This window comes from Hermetia illucens, chromosome 3 (assembly GCF_905115235.1).
Source record: "Hermetia illucens chromosome 3, iHerIll2.2.curated.20191125, whole genome shotgun sequence".
NCBI classification, from domain to species: domain Eukaryota; kingdom Metazoa; phylum Arthropoda; class Insecta; order Diptera; family Stratiomyidae; genus Hermetia; species Hermetia illucens.
In genome coordinates this window covers 123466514-123487520 of record NC_051851.1, presented here as the reverse complement: position 1 = coordinate 123487520, position 21007 = coordinate 123466514, and the positions used below count along the sequence as shown (strand labels likewise).

At 40.1% G+C, this 21007-nt stretch overlaps 1 protein-coding gene across 4 annotated transcripts in view; it reads right to left on the bottom strand.

Annotated features, from left to right (window-relative positions):
• Positions 1 to 4341: 4341 nt before the first annotated feature.
• The window catches only part of LOC119652105 (protein rolling stone-like), a 45687-nt gene continuing 29021 nt past the window's right edge, over positions 4342 to 21007 (bottom strand). For all 4 annotated transcript variants that reach the window (XM_038056043.1, XM_038056044.1, XM_038056045.1 and 1 more), the window contains 4 exons: positions 5313 to 5526; positions 5127 to 5246; positions 4892 to 5072; positions 4342 to 4828 (listed from right to left, as the gene is read on the bottom strand). In XM_038056043.1, coding sequence (XP_037911971.1) covers positions 4525 to 4828; positions 4892 to 5072; positions 5127 to 5246; positions 5313 to 5526 — 819 coding nt within the window. In that variant the 3' untranslated portion in view covers positions 4342 to 4524. The remainder of the gene's footprint in view (positions 4829 to 4891; positions 5073 to 5126; positions 5247 to 5312; positions 5527 to 21007) is intronic.

The window sequence follows — 21007 nt, the reverse complement described above, 5'->3', positions numbered from 1 at the left end:
CCGAAAGTACACATTTTGGAAACCAATAAAATTTTTTCCGACAGCCAAAAATCGTAGCCGTTAAAGCAATTCTTATCCGAGGTGCTATTGACATTTCGGTAGCAAGCTAGTTTCAAAATTTTAGTCAAATTTAGCCTCTTTTTACAACCATCATGGAATGCATTGAAGGTAAACCCCAGTTCAGCCTGTTCGGGAGAGTGAGCAGCGTTTTTGGAAGTTCAGGCCTTCATACCATTATATGGAAAAGATTTATATGCCAACGAATCTTGAATCTCAAAATCACAAAAGCCGCGAATAAATCATAGTTTTGATTGCAATAATCACGATCAACCTATGGCGTAACAATCGGGTCTAGGCCTGCCTTAGAAAGGAACTTCAGACACTCCGGTTTTGCGCGGAGCTCCACCAATTCAATATCCCTAAAAGCTGTCTGGCGTCCTGACCTACGCTATCGTTCCATCTTAGGCAGGGTCTGCTTCGTCTTCTTTTCCTACAATAGATGTTGCCTTTATAGACTTTCCGGGTGGGATCATTCTCATCCATACGGATTAAGTGACCCGCCCACCGTAACCTATTAAGCCGGATTTTATCCACAACCGGACGATCATGGTATCGCTCATAGATTTCTTGATTGTGTAGGCTACGGAATCGTCCATCCTCATGTAGGGGGCCAAAAATTCTTCGGAGGATTCTTCTCTCGAACGTCGCCAAGAGTGCGCAATTTTCCTTGCTAAGAACTCAAGTCTCCGAGGGGCAACCGTGGCCAGATTTAATCGTCTTAGCTGTTGTTGGTTGCGATATTCGACGAATTTTCAACGGTCTCAAATTGTAGTCTTCTGTCTTTATTGTTTTCGTTTGACCAGTGCGATTCCTTGTTGCTCGTTCTTTGTTTTTTGGTGCTGACATTGCCACCATGTATTTCGTCTTGTCTTCATTAGGGTACAGCCTAAGCTCTCACCCAGTCTGCTCGATCTGGGTGAAGGTGGACTGTACATCTCGGGCTGTTCATCCCATAATGTTAATATCGTCAGCGAAGACCAGTAATTGGGTGCACTTAAAGAGCATTGACATCTGCATCGCAAATCACTTTCTCCAGGGCCAAGTTAAAGAGGACGCATGATAGAACATCCACTTGTCTTAGACCGTTGTTAATATTGAATGGTCTCGATAGATTCTACTTGAGTGAAGATTCTTTGGTATCGGACAGATAATGCTTCGTTGCAGTCATCAGGCATTGATTTGCTGTCCCACACCTTGAGCATCAATTGATAAACTGTTTATTGTAGTTGGTCGCCTCCATGTTTAACCAATTGGGTTTTCGTTGTCGGATTCGTAACTTCGGCTTTCCGTTTAGGGTTACTAGTCCTACCCAACCTCCAACCTGGAGGACCAGCTTCGGTGCGGAAGACTCGCCTTCATCCTTCTCCGTCTGCAGTTTTTTATTAAGAAAGAACTCCCAGCGATCAACAAGTGAGGATGGGTTTTGATAGTAGTGCTTTTGGTGTTGGTTCAGCAGGCGTTTTCCAGTTTTTATGCTCCATCGTGGGTACCAATCCACGTTTTTCTCCAGGACCTATACTACCCCGCCTTTGATGGCAACAATACAAAAATTAAACAAGTTGTTTGTTTTTTGCTTCTATAGGTGAAGAACCTTCAGTGCATGACATTTCCGCTTGCACAACCGTTTACATAACTAATAACTAATTATTACGTCAGCACCATATTTCTGTGCCTTAAGATGCTTCAGTCCTTAGTGGCCCATTGTACTCTATTCCCCGGCCAACGGAAGATACCGGATTCGTTTATGTGTCGCAGTATTTTCGGCAGCGGATTCGGGTAGCAGTTGCAGCTGAAGCACATTAGCACCAAAAACCTGGGGGCACTTACATAAAAAATGGACACGTTTGGCCACTTAGAATGCCTACAATACTTGGGCAAGTCTTCTGCTTCTCGATAGGATAAACTTTGCAGTATATTTATTTGGTTCCGTTAGGCCAAGTTTGGTGTGTTTAGCAGCATTAAGGCTCTGCCACCTGCCATTATGGGAAGCTTGTTCAAAGTTTTTGAAAGCAGTATTAGCCAATGCTACTGACACCCTAATTGCTGGTTCCGGTCACAGCGTGGATGACATTGAATCCTCTTTTGCTAACGCGTCCGAGATTTCATTTCCCTGTACATTTTCCCTGTACATTTTTCAACCGGTTTCTACATTTCTGAACGATTTTTGAAATGAGCTAAGGACAGTTCACAGCTGTTCTGTTAAGGTTTGTCCCAATTTTTTCTTCTATTCAAGATAACTCCGTATCTTTTACCATCTTCAAAGAGAATCAGTAGGCATTGCGAAATCTGTATTCAGTTCTCCCAGTAACCATAGATCCAATCGTATTATCCTATAAGCTGCTCTCCTTGAAGTGCTCTGGATGAACAAATGCAAGACTGCGAATTATGCATGCATTTAGATCTGCGCTGGAAGTGTTGCTCATGGCATCGATGTTACCCACACAAGCAGTTTTTGCAGATTGGCTAGTTTGCGGTGAAACTCCTTTTGTTTTACCTTAACCCACCACACTACGCTTAAGCTAACATCAGCCCGATGATAGCAACATCTATCCACATTATTACCTGAAGCCTAAGTCCTGCCTCAAGCTATGAGAGTTCGTTTTATCTCTACCTCTACATGTTTGTTCCAAAGAAACTTCTTGTCTGATCTGATTCCCAAATATTTCATTTTTTGGAGAGTTGACGGGTTGTACACCTCATCTCTGGAAGACGAAGACCACATACTTTTTTTCTTTTTCCAAATAGTAGCATTGTAGTTTTATTTGAATTTACTGAAAGTCAGGAAGGGCGCATCGTCAAAGGCTCCTTCAATGTCCACGAATAGCCCCATCGCATGTTGGATTTCATTTAGTGGGGGTGACCTTAGCGTATTCTCGCATTCACTACTTTTTGGCCTCACGAATGGGGCGCACACTACGTTCGCGGTCATCTAGACAGCGGAAGTGGTAAAATCGAACAGTTTCTTTTATCTAGGGTGGTATTTACTAGTGCCCTAAAAAACATGCTACGCGTTCGAATCAAAGCCTATTAAGAGTTCAATGCCACTTGATTCTGCATACACTACCAGCTCCCTTAGTTGGAATCATGTAGTAAGTAAACGGAGGCAACGAGAAGCTTCCCCTTCTTACCATCAACATAGTATTGTAAGTTGACCGCAATTAGGTCTTGAGAACAAAATGGTGTCAGCATTAGTGCCTCTAACGATTCTGACATTGGAACACGGGGTCTCGTTCTCGAGGATATCTCATCGAAGATCTTAGCCCCCTTTACTGATCCAGTACCACCGATTTTGTTAGAACGAATCCATAGCTCTTGCACCAGAAATATATTGTATAAGGACAGCCCTGCAACTTTGCCAGCGTTGCTGGCTTTGCAATGCTGCAGATTAATTTGACCAACCTTTATGTTTGTAGACATAGTATAATCTAATATGAAAACCGCCGCTAACTGAATCAACGTGGATCTCAACGATGTTGCCAGCTTGCCCTTACCTTCCACCAGAAGTAAAGCTTTCTTGACTCTGATTTCTTCGGATATTGCCAAAATTGGTGGATGAATAGATCCGTTTTTACATATCGGTATTAGACCAATTGCGTCCACATCACCAGCTTCCCTTTCTATCGCTTTCCCTGGTGGAGGTGGAAAAGCAGGTTGTGACAGGTAAGATTTAACCTGTAGTGCCCTCTCTTTTGCGGCTGGAGTTTCATTCTGCCGAGTCTACCTCTCCCATTTTCTGGAAGCCCGTAGTCAGGTTTTCAGTTCCTGCTGTACTATCCATTCTGGCTGACGGCACTGTGGACAATGGATTCTGGCTTTACACTGAAGTGGAGAGCATGTCTTCCACAGATTTCTCCTATGATAAACTTAAGCGCGTTTTGTGAATCTTTTCAAATAGTTGGTACTATACTATTATTAAGTTTACTTGAGTAAATACCGGGGTGGGATGTTCTATTATGTTTAGATTTACTATAGCCGAAATCATTCAGATTTTTTTCAGAATTTTTGGGTCGGTCACTTTTTGAAAATGAGTCCTGTCAAGCTTGAAGTTCGTACATTTTGATCCCTTACCCGCTCATTTTGCATGTGACATCGAAACTAAAATCAATTTGTGAAAGTACTAATTGAGACCTTCCATTGGATATTGATTCAATTGATATTTTTTATATTTTATATTTATGCATCTTATCAGACTTATTTCAGCCTCCTGCATTTTAGTTGAAAAATTGGGTATTGTGGTCAAGTGGGTTTCATTCCAGGGTGAGCATAAAAAAATAATATTTATTTATGTTTGTACAATTCATCTTCAGTTATTTAATACTATTATTATTTACAATTTATTTCGGAGTTCTATTTACATTATACACATTTCATAATAAACTTTCATACAAACTTTTCACCTAAAATATTTTCAAAAAATATTTGCAACTCATTGCGAAATCATAGTTTGTTTGATGAATGCCAGCTTCAACTGACAATTTTCTCAGAGCTGTTCGTGAATGCTAGGTGATCATGACCGTAATCACCAAGGACCATGGAAATTCGATTCGATGGTAGTGTTACTGGCGTAGAGCTCGGTCGGCCTGCACACTGGCTTGGTTCGAAAACTTGCTTCCGATTATATCGACGATGTATGAACACCCTTAGTTTATATACGTAAAATATGAAAATATAAAGAGCACAGCATAGTAAAATTACTCCTATCACAGTCAATATAGCCTTCCCAGGATAATCCCAGTCCAGGATTGGATAAATATAATGTTTTCCGGCTCTGAAATGAAAAGAAAAAAGTCAGCAGAAATTGATTTGAAGCCAACAGGCAATAACTACTTACGGGTCAACTCCTCCAGCTGCGTAGTATATTACAGAGAATATTGCGTATACCAACCCGAAACAGACTGGAAGAAACATATGAAGCAATCTAACTGGATAAGCCACAATCCAGAGGTCGACAAACATCAAGACTGAGTTGAAAGCATGCGTTAAAATGTTAACAGCAGTGACTTGGACTAGATCTGTAAATTGATTGGTTAGCCTTTCCTGCTTAAGTTATTAACATAATTCGTTACCGTTATACAGAACACTCCAATAAATTATAGTAATACCCATTGAAAGGATCAGCGTTATCACGTGCATACCCCAGTATATCTTAAAGGGTATTGGCATCTCGTTGGAGTCTTTCACACGATCTGTGAAGATATAAAGGTTGGCATCACCAACATTGAAAGAAAACAAGAGGGTAAGTCCCCACTTACCAGCAAATTCTGGGTGTAAGTACCAAGTACAAACTAAAATAGCTCCAAGCATGGTTGTGACCATACAAAGCATGATACCCCAATTTGTTAGATAAATAAAGTACAATCCATTTGAGAAACCATCTATCATGGAATAGATGACAACAGCTAGGTAGAATGCAGCTATGAAACATCGATAAAGAAGGAAAATGAAACTCTTAGTTCTTGTTTGCCACTGAAAAGAAACGAGAACAATAAGTGAACGGATGTAGCAAAACAACAGAAATCTGTATAAAAACTACATACATAAGTTAAGGCATCTATCCTTAACGTACATATGTATATGGTTACCATTGATCCCTTACTTTATTTAGTTATTTAACGGACAGTAAGCAAAGTGAACTTCAATTATTTATTATCCTCAGAAGGAGAAGAAAACAAGAACCTTAACCATTTTTTGGGGAGGAGGGGATTAACGTTTTTAAATTTTTGTTTCTATTTTTCTATTATTTTATTTTTATTAGTTGTCTGAAAATTTGATATGAATCGGAGCAGAACTGAAGAAGGTACAGCGGTTTAAGCAACTCGTTTCACGCATCACTCAGCGCGGACTCGGCCAAAAAGCTGCAGCTGCTAATCCTTCGGATTCGTTTAAACATACATATAGTGGATGTTTTGCATACCATCAAGCCTATCTACGAAGATCTGGGCAAAGATGCCCTCCTGATGCGATGTGTCGGAAGGTTTACGCAGAGCAACAATGAGAGTTTGAACCGAATTATTTGGAAATCACACCAAAGAACTTGAGTGGAACCTCTGTCATCGTTGAGATTGCAGCTTATATGGCAGCCTGTGTCTTCAATGAAGGTTCTTTGCTTTACTAACCTTTGTTCAGGACATGAGAAACAGTAGTAGACCAAGCACTCATGAATGGGCGCGGTAAGCTAACCGGAGCCGGGAGCTAAAAAACGAGACTAAAGAAGACAGGATTCGTCATAAACAGGAGCATCTTGGATGATAGCAACGTCCTTTATCATTCATTCAGTGTGAAATAAGTCTATAAAACTAGCTTATGAATGTTTTATTCAAATTTGTTTAGTGTTCGAAACTTCAAATGGTTTTTCCAACAACTTACGTTTTCAAAGTCGGTGCTCTCCATAACTACAAATTGTTGCACCGATTCTTTTGAAATTTTGAACACTATTTTAGTACACAATTTTCAATGTAGGATTTTTTTGCGAAAATTGCGTTTTTCACTTCAACATGTGCTCAAAAAGTAATAAATTGAAATTTTGAAAAACCCTACCAGCGTTACCTTGAGAAAGCGATTATCTAATGGAAGGGACTTTGATTTTTTGCTGTCAGGTAATCCAGCATCGAGTAGAGAGGGGCACCGCAATTCTACTTCTACTGAAAATTTTACATAATATTCTTCGGATGCCATTCCTTAATATACCATCGGTTTTAATGGATAGATTTTAACTGTGTCTACAAAAAAAAATTCATAAATGTGTGCTATTTTGCACGAATTAACGCTACTCCAACTTTGCACCCCGATTGGTGACTTTGAGGCAGTAAGTGTCGAAGCGGAGTTTATTGTCGAAGGTGACTCCAAGGTCTTGAGTGTAGTTCTGATTTGATAAGGAATATCCGTCAAGGAAGTAGGAAAGGGAATTCCGCGAGGCTTTGCGGAAGTAGCACCTAGAGTGACGCTTTTTGACGTTGCGCGGCAAGATTGGTTGGAAAACTACGAGGCAAGCCATGTTCCAAATGATATAGGAACGCTGCGAGTGGTGAATTTAGAAGGAAATATCTTGTAATTTACACTGACGTGGCCACAAAGTTGATGAAGTCGAGCAGGTTGGAGCACGTTGGCCTTGTTGCTCTTTCACTATGAGGTGGTTAAGGAGGCCGGACAACCAGTCGCTAACACCTGTATCTTTCCAAGATTATGGAACAGAAGGAGAGGAGCGAACTAATAATGGAATGGCAGGAGATAATATCCATCCATGCATCCACACACAGGGGAGGGAAGAAGAAGATGGAGAGGGAACATAGACTAAGGAAAAGTAGCGCCAGATTAAGTTACAAGATCGTTGGACAGACAGTCAAAGTTAATAGTTCGTAGTTATTTTTTAAAAACAGTAGTTTTTGGGCAGTCATTTTTTATAGAAAAAAATCGAACGATTTCACACCATATTTCTATGTATTGAATAAGTCTACCAAGTTTCGAAGAGATCGGTTTAATAATTTTCGAGTAACTTTGATCACCGATTTCAAACATGTCATGTGTAGAAAAACGCGTTTAAAGTTTCAATTTCAGATTGTTTATAGTGCGGATTCTTCTTTTTCAACGATTATATCTCTGTCAATTTACGTACGTATTCTTAGATAGTTATTATGAAAAAAAATGTATAAAAAATCGATTTTTCAAAGCCACAAGTGAGGTTAACCCGTTAATGAAAGGTAGCTGAGTGGAATTGGGGGAGTGGCGTACGCGAAACCAGAATGATTTAAGTGTCCGCGCTGCAATGAGACTTCAACACTGGCTAGATAAACCTTTCTAGACTCAAGTATTGGGGATTTGACCGCCGAACGTGGAGTTTAAAAAAAAATAAAGTCAGCATAGGTCTCAGAAAGCGTACAGTAAGTTTTTGACGAAGTTTTTATTAATTTCAGTAGTGAATCAGACTGGATAAGTGCGCAGCGATTTAAGGTAGGAGGGGGCGTAACAGGTAGAATGGTATAAACAGTAACGGGTAGAATGGTATAAACAGTGCTAACTACTAGGCTGTACGTTAATGGATAGAGAAGGGAGGCCAATTGATTGTCGCCAGGGCTGAGTTTGGGCCTTTGAAATTCAGCTTTCGCAAGTTAAACTTGGCAGGCGTGCAAACGACAGGGAAGCTGGGCATTAAATTCGAGAGGATGTTGATGGCCGCCAGGAGCAACATAAGTGGTCCATGGGGGGATTAGACAATGCTACGCACAGGAAGGTTGGAGAAGACAAAATCAAGTGATTTCTGGAAAGATTAAATTGGAAGCAGGCACAGGCGTTCATGAAAGTGAATAAAGGAAACAAAGAGTTGATGGACTTATTGGAACGGAAAGGAAGGCCGCGTGTAATAGACAAAGGAACATAGGAAGGTGATAATCGCTAGAGTCGCGCAAAGGAAGAGAGGGGAATAATACCATTAGGACTTCTGATAATCTGTTAAATTCGTACAGGAAAACGGGCTGAGGCAGAGAAAAGACACAAGAATATGATGAAAGAACATGCGGAATGACTTGCACGGTGACAGAATCATAGGTGCAAAAGAAGGAGAAAAAAATTATTTTGGCACAGCAAAGGTATTTAACAGATTTCAGGGCAGCCAAGCTTGCCAAGTGCAATGCTGTCTCTGTCATATATATGTCATATATATAAATATAGAACCGCTGCTGTATTCGGAAAATAAAAACTTGTCATCCAACCAGGTTTCAGTGATGCAAATGACGTGATGTTGGAATGCTTAGGCAGAAAACTTCAAATTCGCGGCTTGGTCCTTAGATCCCGTACATTTTGGAAAATCATTCAAGGTCGGCGAGAAAGGAGGGCGGCCAGAAATTTTCTCGAGGCCTGGTCCTTTGATTAGGCTTAGCCCATATTGCTCCATATAATTCAGTCAAAATCAAATTCAAAAACGGGCCAAGCGAGCTATTGGAAATGTTCCTGCCTGCCAGTAATTTTCAAATTCAAAAATTTTGTCTTTATAGAGAATTTCTGAGTCATACTACTATTTTCAATTGATGAGCAAATATGTATTTTCTTTAGCAACAATCCGAACGAAAAGTTTTAATAAATAAAAGGTTGGCTACTGCACCATATATGTTAGTAATTAAATTTAAATTTATTTATTTAAGTCAACACAAAGCAAATTAAAAACAGAACCCGCTAGATCAGCTCGTCACCAGGCAAGGGTTCGCACTTTAACACAAGTAGCACGGACTTTGGCTATTTGCACTTTAAAGGAACTTTAGGAAGCTAATCCTGTAATTGAAATTACAACTTTGATTTTGTGTAGCTTCGTTGTCTGCATCATATTGTCCAAGAAGGAGCCGTTATCCTGAATGTTCTTATAACGAACTCTGTGGTTCGTGGTGATGGTATAGTTCCCATCATTTTCCAAGGTTATTTCGAAAAAAAATATGATAAGTATAGCAGTTTTCCACTAAATCTATGCGAATTCTCGAAGGAGGGTTTTGCGGTCGTAGGTAAGCTGGCTGATATAGATGATCTCTTCTTGATAGTTTCATAACGTACAATTAAAGGTGGCAGTGAAAAGATCATGAAGAATGTATCATTTACACTTTCGTTTGTTTTGATTTTGGCCTAATGTTTTCATACCAAGTATGCTCATTCCTCCCTGATGACGTAAGATAGACAAGAGTAACCCTTAACTCCCTTTTGATTCACATGAAATGCTGTTCAAACTTATATTCCATAATTGTTGCGGTGGGCGGTCACCTAATCCGTATGGGTGAGAATGATCCAGTCCGGAAAATATAAGGGCAATATCTACGGTAGGAACGGCCTAAACCAGCAACTGATTACTTGGTACACTGGCGGATCCCTCACAGCAGAGGGAGCGAGTGCCGGTGTCATTGGTCCAAGGAAAATGTATTTTGAGCCAATGGGCAGGTACACTAGCATATTCCAGGCGGAAATTTACGCCATAGACAAATGTGCCTCCTTTAATCTGCAAAGGAACTACAGGGGGCAGAACATAGCTATTCTCACCGATAGCCAAGCAGCGATCAAGGCAACCAGGTGAACTCTAAACTGGTATGGGAATGCCTTGAGAGACTGAATACACTCGGCTCGTCCAACAAGGTCTGGATACTTTGGGTTCCAGGCCATGCTGGGTTGGAAGGCAATGAGGCAACGGATGAACTAGCCAAGAAGGGAGTAGGCAAACGGTTTCATGGCTATGAATCTAAGAGAACGAAGAGAAACGGTTGAGGGAACTATATTGGGCGGGCCTGCCAGGGATGGAGCAGTCCAGAGTGCTTATTGGGGGATACGAACACATGCGTACAAAGGATTGCTTAAACCTCACCAAAAAGAACCTCCGAATCATAGTGGGAATTCTCACTGGTCATTGTCGGCTGAACTACCACCTAGGTAAGCTAGGGATATCTACGGACACTGCCTGCAGGTTTTGGAGGAGGAGGACGAAACCTCTATGCACGTCCTGGGAGAGTATCCGGCACTTGTGAAAAGTACGTCGATACATCTGGGAGAACACTTAATACCAGATGCAAAGCTGAAACATCTGGAAGTGGGGAACATACTAAAGTTCCTAACGGTTACAGGCCTGCTTGAGATACTATGATCAACAGGTACACTGTAATCAGTAAAAGGGCACAATAGTTCTTCAAGAACGCGGTGCGACTTTCCCTTAATTTTATTAATATTAATAATAGGAAAAGAAAACGTGGCAGACCCTGCCGATGGAGCAATAACGTAGGTCAGGTTGCCAGGCAGCTTTTAGGAATATCGAATTGGTGGATCTCAGTGTCCGGGATGTCTAGAGTTCCTTAATAAGACAGGGCTAGACCGGATACCGGTTGTTACGTCGTTCATAATGATGATGAAGCTGCTCTCCATCTGGTCGGGTCCAACAACAAGTAGATGTAAACTTAGGATCCCTCATGTCCCAAACAAAAAATACATTAGAACTATTTCTCTCGGAGCACTGATTAGGTTTGTGGACACAGACAGGTAGAAGATTCAGTATTCATGTTAGCATCCCACCCCTTGCTTACAATTGAAAAGCAAGCCCTCCGCCACAGCACAGACTGGATTCTGCCCAGCTTCTAAGAACGTACATAAGTGCGGTATTTGCTAGCGGAAAAGTTAACTAGAATTTATACTGGGCATTCATGATATCCAGTTGTCTTCTAACTGAGGAATGAAGCATGAATAACTCTGGGTATAGAGACGAGAGGAAGTTTTCATTAGGCTTGTCTAAATGCCAATAAATATAAATAGAAAGCTTCAGAATTTTAACAACATTATCGAGATCTGTTGACTCGATGTAATTTCGAGCGAAAGCTACACCCACCTATAGATTAGATATCAGCAAATACATTAATTGAAAGGCCATAGTAATGGTGAACAATCTTTAAGGTGGGTACAGCTCTACTCCTGGTAGCATGCGGCAACGGATTCTAGCAATGAAAACAAAGAGCAAAAAAGGAAGTCGTCGAAGTTAGAATAGAGTAAAATCCTCTAAAACTAAGGATGACAAGAAACCTTGGAAACTGGTACTCTGTGTTACAATAAGTTGATTTTAAAGATGTACTGATTGAAATCGCTTTACTACGATCGAATATATCGGAATGGCTCTGCGTTTCTATCAGTGTTCCCCAAGAGCGTGTCTTCTCGCACCCTTTTCGTTTTTGTTATGAAAACTATTACGCAGGGCATCCACCACCAGCTTTCTCCATACACATTGATCAATAAAGTATTGTTTCTTAGCATTTTATTACAAATCAGATATTGTGCCACTATTACTAACAGCCTGGATGCTTAGGATCAACGCTCTTGGCCAATTGTGAACTGCACTGTCATGCAATCCACACTGAAGGGTACTCACTAGCTAAGATTAACCTGAACATCTAAGTCGATGTACATCAACCCGAAAGCCGACCGAAAGGGTAATGGGTGTTTATGCTAGATCGTGACTTCGGAGCCTCTCCACTTCAACCGGTCCATATCCTCGACCGAGAAAAAACTGGGAACCTGATTTAGACGGGCTGACCACCTAAACATAGGGACGAAGCCTAAAGTAGAAAAATTAACAGAATAATTTACTGTTGATTCTGCGTGTATTTCCATGGTCCCACCTGAACTTATCAAACGATTTTATCGAAGCCTTTGCCAGTTCGGTCGGAAGGAATTTATTAGCACCTCATGTAATAAAAATTTAATCAATATTTAAGTTTCGCTTGTTTTACCTGTAAAATGATAACATTTTTTATCTTCCTGCATTTATCATAATCAACAAATATAAATAACTAAATGAATGCGTAAAACAACATCGCACTTTAACCATTCGATAAAACTTTTTTGATAAGTGTCTAAAATTTCTATTATGGGACATCTATTGTAAGTGTATACCTCCCGTTATCGATTCAATTAATTACTTAATTACCCATAAATAATATTTTCGTTATCTCGTTGATTTTGGAATGCACTTGATGACATTCAGCTTTTTTGCATTGAGGTATCATTCAAACGAAGAAGCTCCTTATCATAATAGAGCCGTCGCATTAGTTAATGAAAACATCAATATAATTAATCTCGACAGTAGCGGCTAATGTCGACCTCTTGCCATCCTTGTTAATTATTATTAGGTTTCTAAATGTAAATCCGGAAAGCTAAATTGATATTTTGTTGAAACTTATAATAGCGTGTTTTTGTAAATTATTGCCAATAAAAATTAAGGAGAAGCAAAGGTCATTTTTAATTGAAACATAATGATAATGAATTTTTAATTCTAAGGTATCGATTGAAAGACATTCCGGCCTCATCCGCGTTTATCAAATAAGATGACTTTCAATTAAACATCAGAATTATCAGTAGGTGTTTAATAGATGCTGGATAATCGGACAACAGTCTTGGTCAAAGAGCAGCAAACATCTCTGGAGCTTTCTTACGATGCCAAAATAATCTTTGTTTACTGGAAAAAAAGCATCTCAAATTGTTTGAAGATACCAGGTACGAAAAGTGCAAACCCATATGATACGAACAGGAGAATATTAACTAAGTTCACTTTTTTACGTTAGTCTCTTTATCGATAGAAATATGATAATTAAATGGCTCTGTTCTATTAGGGGAATTTGTTCAATATACCTTCATTATAATAACAATCCAATTTGATCTAGAGCACTTCATTCAAAACTGTAAGGATAATGTGGTCAGAGTTGCCCTTGCCCATGATTATTACCCTGAATTTGCCTGAGGTAGGGAATGCACCCATTTGTGGCTGAGTCGACTGGTATCCGATTTCCAGCCATGATACACATCCCTTTGCCATCCCTTTGCATCCTTTAAATCGTGACCTCCCATTGTGAAAGCCTAGTGGACTAACGACTAAGCCACAGTGCTGCAGTGTACTCATGCAAATACTAAACTAGAATTACAATTATTCTAAATTATGCTTATATAATAAATGGTCAATTATAATACAAGAATTTCAAATTAGATTCTTCATAAAGTTGGCAAACTGGAAGATCTTTCCCCAGCAGTTGTTTGAGAAATTGTTCGTTAATGAAATTTTAAAATAAGTAATGGGTTCCTCCATTGTACCTTGGGATGCTTGTATGATCTATCCTTATACTTTTGCTTAAGTCGGGTTACTTTTCATTGACTGAAGGATTTTCTAGTTCATGATCCATATTAAAATTACTAATATATTACGGTGTAACGGTAACCGTTCTTAATATCCTCGGCTGAAATTTTTAAAACAACTCAAACCTTGCTACTCATAGTCGAGTCCTGGTTTGCTATTTAATTAAGCATGCTGCAAAAGTTGTCCAAAAATTTGGAAAAATAAAGTTCAAGCAAATAGTTGTTACACTTTGTTTATTAAACTGATAAATAGTTTATTTGTTTAACCAACAGAGCCTAACATTACATAAGGTAAAACAAAAAGCAATATTTTCACTTTGGTCCTTCAAAATAGTTAATCAGTCTTATCAACAGGCATTGGACCAACCCCACCATGCTATTTACATAGCATGCTGGTCCCAAGTCCAGGTAAAAGAAAAGGGTTTGAGCGAATGGACTATGTATTATCCTCAGTAAAACAAAAATTAAATGCCGAGATCAGCGTAAAGTACAGCTGGAGTCATTGTACTATGCGAAATCCTGAATCATATCTGAAGGTTTCCGTAATGCCGTTAAGGAAGTTGAACGATTTAATGACCGGCTGATGTAGCATACTGTTACGTCAGCTGATCGCGCTATTCACCTTTTCATCGCGTACGCAACATAGACAGGTGGAGCTGTGTGTCGAGCAAGATGACTTCGGACAACTTCTAGATGCTAAGACTTGTAACGTGACTATATCATCATTGGAGACGACCTTAATGGTCATGTGAGTGGAAAGGCAGACGGCATCAGGTGCTATGGCGAAAAGGGTTTGGTGCAGGCAATCGGGGTGGTGAGCGTATAGTCGACTTTGACCCATGACCTTGTACTGATGAATATATGGTTCATCAAACGATTGTCTGATCTTCCTAAATGTTATAGTGGGACTAGTGAAATGCAAATCGACTATATTTTCATAGGACGCCGACATTTTACCACCATCGGATCTTAGCACCACCCGTTGATTGCTGTCTTGTGAATCAAGCCGTGAGGATCGCACTGGTCCGCCGCTCATTAAATGGTGGCGTTTTCGTGAGAAGAACGAAGAAATGATCTCATTTACGCGATTACCAACCGTTACGAATGTGGAAGAATAGTGAAACGAAGTTAAAAGCACGATCCAAAGCAATCTCTACAACCCTAGTGGGTAAGCGGTTCATTAACAGAGATATTTGGCTTTAGAATGACGATGTTGAAATGAAGGTCCGTGAAAAGAAACTCCTCTACTACAAGTATCTCAACGATAAAACGCTCTCGAATTAGCAAATTTACAAGAATGGTCCATTACAGGATCTTAACGATAAAGTGGACACTCGGGTTGGCGTGAGAGATTTATGTCAATTTGTCAAAAGCCAACACGAATGCACACAGGATATCGAACACTTCCGTTGCGTTAATTACGAAGACGGTACTTTGTTTACTAACTGACGAGCCGCGACGGATAATGGCGAGAATATTCGAAGCAGATTTCAACGGAAGAATTTGTTCATCCTTCACTTCCATAAGCATTGCCGACATTTGGAGCAATTCCATCTGTCAGTGTCACTTAGTGCTCAGAGGTGGCGGTGAGGAATACGGGGCGGCAACCCTGTCGGCCAAACCAAAACCAAATGGCCGAGGAGAACCTCCATAGTGGTGGCACCGGGAGACGCTGTACTCACTTTAGTTTGCCGGCCGTGATGCAGTAAGCGAATGCTCCAAAGGCCTAATTAGGGCGATCAAACCCGAGTCTGCACTGGGACTCATCTGAAGTGGCAAACTGGTCACGAAACCTTACCAGGGGTATACTGGTACCATGGGAACCGGGATAGCCGCTGGACTCTCATACTTCGGGTGAACTCCTGGTGTATGTGAGTACAGCTCGGTTATTTGCGGTAAGCCCCCTAGTGGGAGTTTCATGGGGATTGTATGGTGTATGAATGCTAAACCATGCACTTGGTATAAACTGGTACCGTTGTTGCTTGTCTTAGCGGGGCTCTTATTGTGGCCACAAAATCAATCCGTGTCTGAAGAGGACTGTATGATTAAGTCTCCACAACAGGTAACTACGTTAAACACCCAAGGGCTTAACTGTCAGTGTCACTGAAGTCGAAGAAGCAATAAAACGAATGAAATCGTGGAAAGCAACAGGACCTGACGACATCGCATCTGAGCTCTAGAAAGCGAAGAGCTGGGACCCAAAGTTTTGACTCAGTGAATTCTTCGGTCTGGTTATTCAGGAAGATACCACCATCTGACTGTCAAGACAGTACCACAGCTCCAATATAGAAAAAAAAAGTTCAGCAGAATGTTCAAATTACCGTCCGATCAGATTTTTGAATGATATCTTCATAGCCAGTCAGGTTTGTCAAGAGCTGCAGAACTACTGATACAATACACGCAGCGCGATTACTCACGGAAAAACACCGTGAAAAACATCGCCCTTTTTACATTGCATTTCTGGATCTGGGGAAAGCATTTGACCATGCTTCATATGAACTTATCTGATATGTTAAATGACAACACCTTGTGCCAGAGCGTCCTCTCACCACTTCTCTTTGTTCTTGTTATGGACACTATCATAAGGGATAAGGGACATCCAACGACTATCGCCCTAAAGACTGCTTTATGCAGATGATGTTCTCCTAGTAAAAATGGTCTGGATGGAATGATTGCCTCATGTATGCAGTGTAGTTTTTATTTTAAATATGTCCAACAATTCTCTATAGGATTCAAATCCGCGATCTGTCCACGCTACTTTAACACGGAGAAGGAGAGGGGGAGTTGTCCCAATAGGCTGTCGTACGGAAGCTCGCGGTTAAAATCTCACTGGTGGCAGCGGGATTTGTATCGTGATTTGGTGTCGGGTACCCCGTCGAGCTGTGAATGACTCCCTGGGTCAAATCAGGGTAACAATCTCAGGCTAGCGCAATGCTGACCACATTGCCTGCTACAGTGTACTGTAGTGTACCATTATGGTCTTGAATGAAGTATTCTAACATATTTTGAGGTCCTGATCTAATGTGGATTGTTGCGCCAGCGATTATTATTATTAAAGAGATGGTGAAGAATTTATTTGTGGAAGGGGAAGGTTACCCCTTTAAAAGATGTTGGCCCCTTAAAGTGTTGTTTTTAGATTATATCACGGTTAATTTGGAATTTTCAATCCAATGTTAGCTCTTCGGGATTTTTTTGTGGGCTTTAATTTATTTGAGTTGCTTTCTGCGTTTTAAGGCCCCTTTCACAAATGACTTCTTAATTTTTAAAATTTCTGCGATTTTATGGTTTCATTTGACGTTTTGGGCTTGAACAAAAACAACTGAAATTTTTTTCTACGCTTTACCACATGATAGTCGCAAAACGCTCAAAGGCACACTATCGGATTTCACAATATTACAATTACAATATCACGATCACAAAGTGCAATACTAGTCCAATGGATTATTCGCTTATTTCTTGGAAAATTCAGAAAATCAATTCTGGTAGATTCTGGAATACATATATATTATATGAAATAGAATGCCGCTAAAATGTCACATACAATCTTTGTGCATAAAATGCAAATTTAAAGAGATTTCAAGGACTTTTTTGTGTTCATACTATTCTTTGTATTAATTTTCCACCATGCTATGAGTTTATTTTACTTTTGTATTTTTGCAACTTCAGCTCTTTGTTTCGATGAACCCTTCAATTGTGGTTCGGGGATTCCGATTAACTTAAAGTTAAACTAAAAAAAAAAAAATTAAACTAAAAATAAAAATTCAACCCGTTTTCTTTGCTAAACATTTTTATTGGTAGAAAATATGCATGTTTCGGTGACTTCTTGTCACCTTCCCCAGTGTATTTTTAGTTACAAAACTTTACCCAAATGCTCTAAACTCAGGTTTTATTAACATACATAAGTCCAAGTATAAAATGACAGACTGCTATTTGATTTTATTTACCTAGATACATATACTAAAACCATGGAGCCCTTAGTGGCGAAGGAACGAAATGTTATCTCCTTTTTTTAAACGAAGCCTGGAGGCGAAAGGACCCATCAAAAAGACTCAAGATACATCTAGCAGCTAAACAAATGAAGAGCCGACTAACAAAGATAGGCCTACAAGAGAAAAATGCGCCAAAAATCCTTCTGCTCTAGCAGGACACAAGAGACTGGACACTAGCGTAGCCTACTCGAACAAATAAGGGCACTGAGAAATGTTTAAACCATGCTGTAATCAAGAACGATACATAAGTAATCAAGGACAATACACGCCATGATAACAACAGATTCGGCAATATCTCAATACAAGTGTAAAAAAAACCGCGAAGACACGTCGGATGGAAAATCTACTAAGATCACTTAACGAATGGTTGAGTTTATGGAGGTCGAAAGGGCAAGCCGGTATATACGCCACCTATGGAGGAGAAGACTGGCAACAAATAAGTCGCGGACATGTACCATGTCAGCAAAGAAGTATGAAATGAGAAGAACTAAGAGGAAACATGTAAAAATTCATAACTAATAGCAGCTAAGATATCCTAGACTTAACCCTAGGGAACACTTTTTTGAATAGGCTAGGGCCACCAAATATCTAGATTAGTCTTTAAAGGCAACTCTAAAATAGATGAAATAATAAGGAATCCCAGGGGAGCAAGTTGGTATACCTATCTAAGGAAACTGAACAATAACATGGTTCATCTAAAAATGGGCGGAAACATCTTGGGTGAGCTAGAAGCGGAAACAATGATGAAGGAGTCATCAGGCGAGCCTTCTGGTTAATACAGGGACACAAGCATAGAGACTACACAAGGTTTTAACAGACCGATGCCTCATTTACAGAGCTTCTCGGAACTCATTTTGCGGGGTACTATCCCATAATGAAGAATAGTTCTATTCTGCTTGACATCCCAAAGGCAGGAAAATAACTGGAGATGGTCATAATCTCAAGTAAGATGGGCAGTGGGAACTTTTAAATCATTCGAATTGAATCACACCTTATCAGCATAATATTACCGTCGGAGGCCCACTTAACACGGAAAAGTTTATTCAAAATTGCAGGGAAAGCAAAACACCCCCTCAAACATGCACAAAATGCTCTAGTTTGGAGGAATATAGAAGAACGTAAGCAAGTCTCCTTCGAAATCTTAGAAGAATACTTATAAGGTTTTACATTGACTCGGAGGAGTTTTTGGAATTCTTCAAAATATTTAGTAACCTAGCTGAAGGATGCAAGTCTTGTAATAACATAATGGGGTTTGTCGATGACGTAAAGACTATCCTGAGTGGCCAGAGACGACCAAGAGGACAACCCCAAAATCCAAAAAGAAAAGAAGGTTGGCGAATTCGACCTGGTAGGTTCGCCCATAAATTTAGAGGCTCCATCTTAGTATTCTGTCGACACGTGTCTGTTTGCCTCTTTGCTAGCAAGGTTCGCGAATGTGAGGGGTCCTTTGAACACTTCGATCCCTCATATGCTGCTATACAAAACTGCACGTGTTTTTTAAATGACGCCTGTGTCTGCACCAGATCTTGAAAAATAAACAAATCGGGAAATCGGGAAACCGGAAGCTAGAAGCTTTAGGTATGTGTATTTCGTTTATAAAGAGATTTGAGTGTGAATTTGCCCCATTAGTACGTAACACATAATATACGCATATATTATATGAGAATATTCACTTTCGGGTGTTATTGACATTCAAAATCTTGAATTTCCAAAGAAGTGTCAAATTTGATCTATTATAACTTTGTTAGTATTAGTGCGACTTCTTCCAAACTTGGTAGAATCAAGCTCTATAATATAGCCTACATTCCTGGTGCTAGCGTGTCAGGGTGAAATTAAGGGGGGTTTTGCAGCCAATTGTTGAAAATTATAGTAATATACTATTATTAACTTTATTTGATATAGCCACCATATAGTGACAGCCTCCTGATTTTTTTCAGATTTTTCGGTTGGGTAGTTTTTGAGAATGGCCCCATTAAGGAAATGATCACTTTCAACGCTCTGAACTCCCCGCCTTTCCAACAAATGTTAAAACTAGCACAAGCTTTGGAAAGTACTAACCGAAACCTTTCATTTTCTACCCCACATGGCCATATTTGGTGAAAAAAAAATTGAACCTCTCTTTTGAATGTATGAGGATCTCCCCTTAAATTCGACGTAAAAGGATGTAACTCACTGTATGCGTGAGCGTTCACAGTTCCCACTATTCCACCAAATTTGGTGTCAATCGCTGCTACAGTCTCTGAGAAAAATTTGTGTGACGGACAGACAAAGAGACAAAGACAAAGAGACAGTCAGACGGACAGACAGACAGACAGTAAACCGATTTTAATAAGGTTTTGCTTTACACAAAACCTTAAAAACGATCTCTCTGCCGAGTTCAGCTGATCATTTTCCCAACCTCATTAGCCGGTCCGAGTCCTGCTAATTCTCGCTTTTGGAGATCCCGATCTTGAGCTCCAAATTCCAGGTCGGATTCAGCAAAGCAAAAGGCACATAAAACAGCATGTAACGTTAGCCTTGCATGTGATAATAGAAAAAAGGTCCAAGTTCATTTTGCCCGGTCAAGGTTCAGCTTGTAATTATTATCGAAATTTTTTAGATGGAAATGAATTTCAGAGTTTTGAGGAAGGGAAATAAAATTAACTATTTTAAATATTACATTTCTGATATGAATAAATGTCGGGATGGGAAATAGGAAATAGAAAGCAGTACACTGGAAAACGTGAGATAAAGCAGAAAGACTGCATGTTGTTAGATGCACTATGTCGCCAGATTATCACTGGACAAGGTGAATGAAATATATAACATTTAGCAAAACTGCGGGCAATGGAGGCTCCAAATAAAAGTAACAGCTTGGACTTTAAATCTTTATTGGCTCTCAGACTAACATCTAATCCTAGACCAGACACCCCGGTTTTGCAATATCCGACACCCACCATTTCGATATCCCTTAAAGCTGTCTGGCGTCCTGACCTACGCCATTACTCCATCTGAGGTAGGTCCGCTCGTCTTCTTATTCTACCATAAATATTGCCCTTATAGGCTTTCCGGGCTGGACCATACTCATCCATACGGATTTAGTGACCCGTCCACCGCAACCTGTTGAGCCGGATTTTAACCACAACCAGACCGTCATGGTATTGCTCATAGATTTGGCCGTTATGTAGGCTACAGAATCGTTCATCCTCATGTAGGAAGCCAAAAACTCTTCGGAGGATTCTTCTCTCGAACGTGGCCAAGGGTTCGCAATTTTTTTGCTAAAAATCCAGGTTTCCGAGGAATAGAACCGTCATTCGAATCACAATCAGAGCAAAAAAGTTGACTGCTTT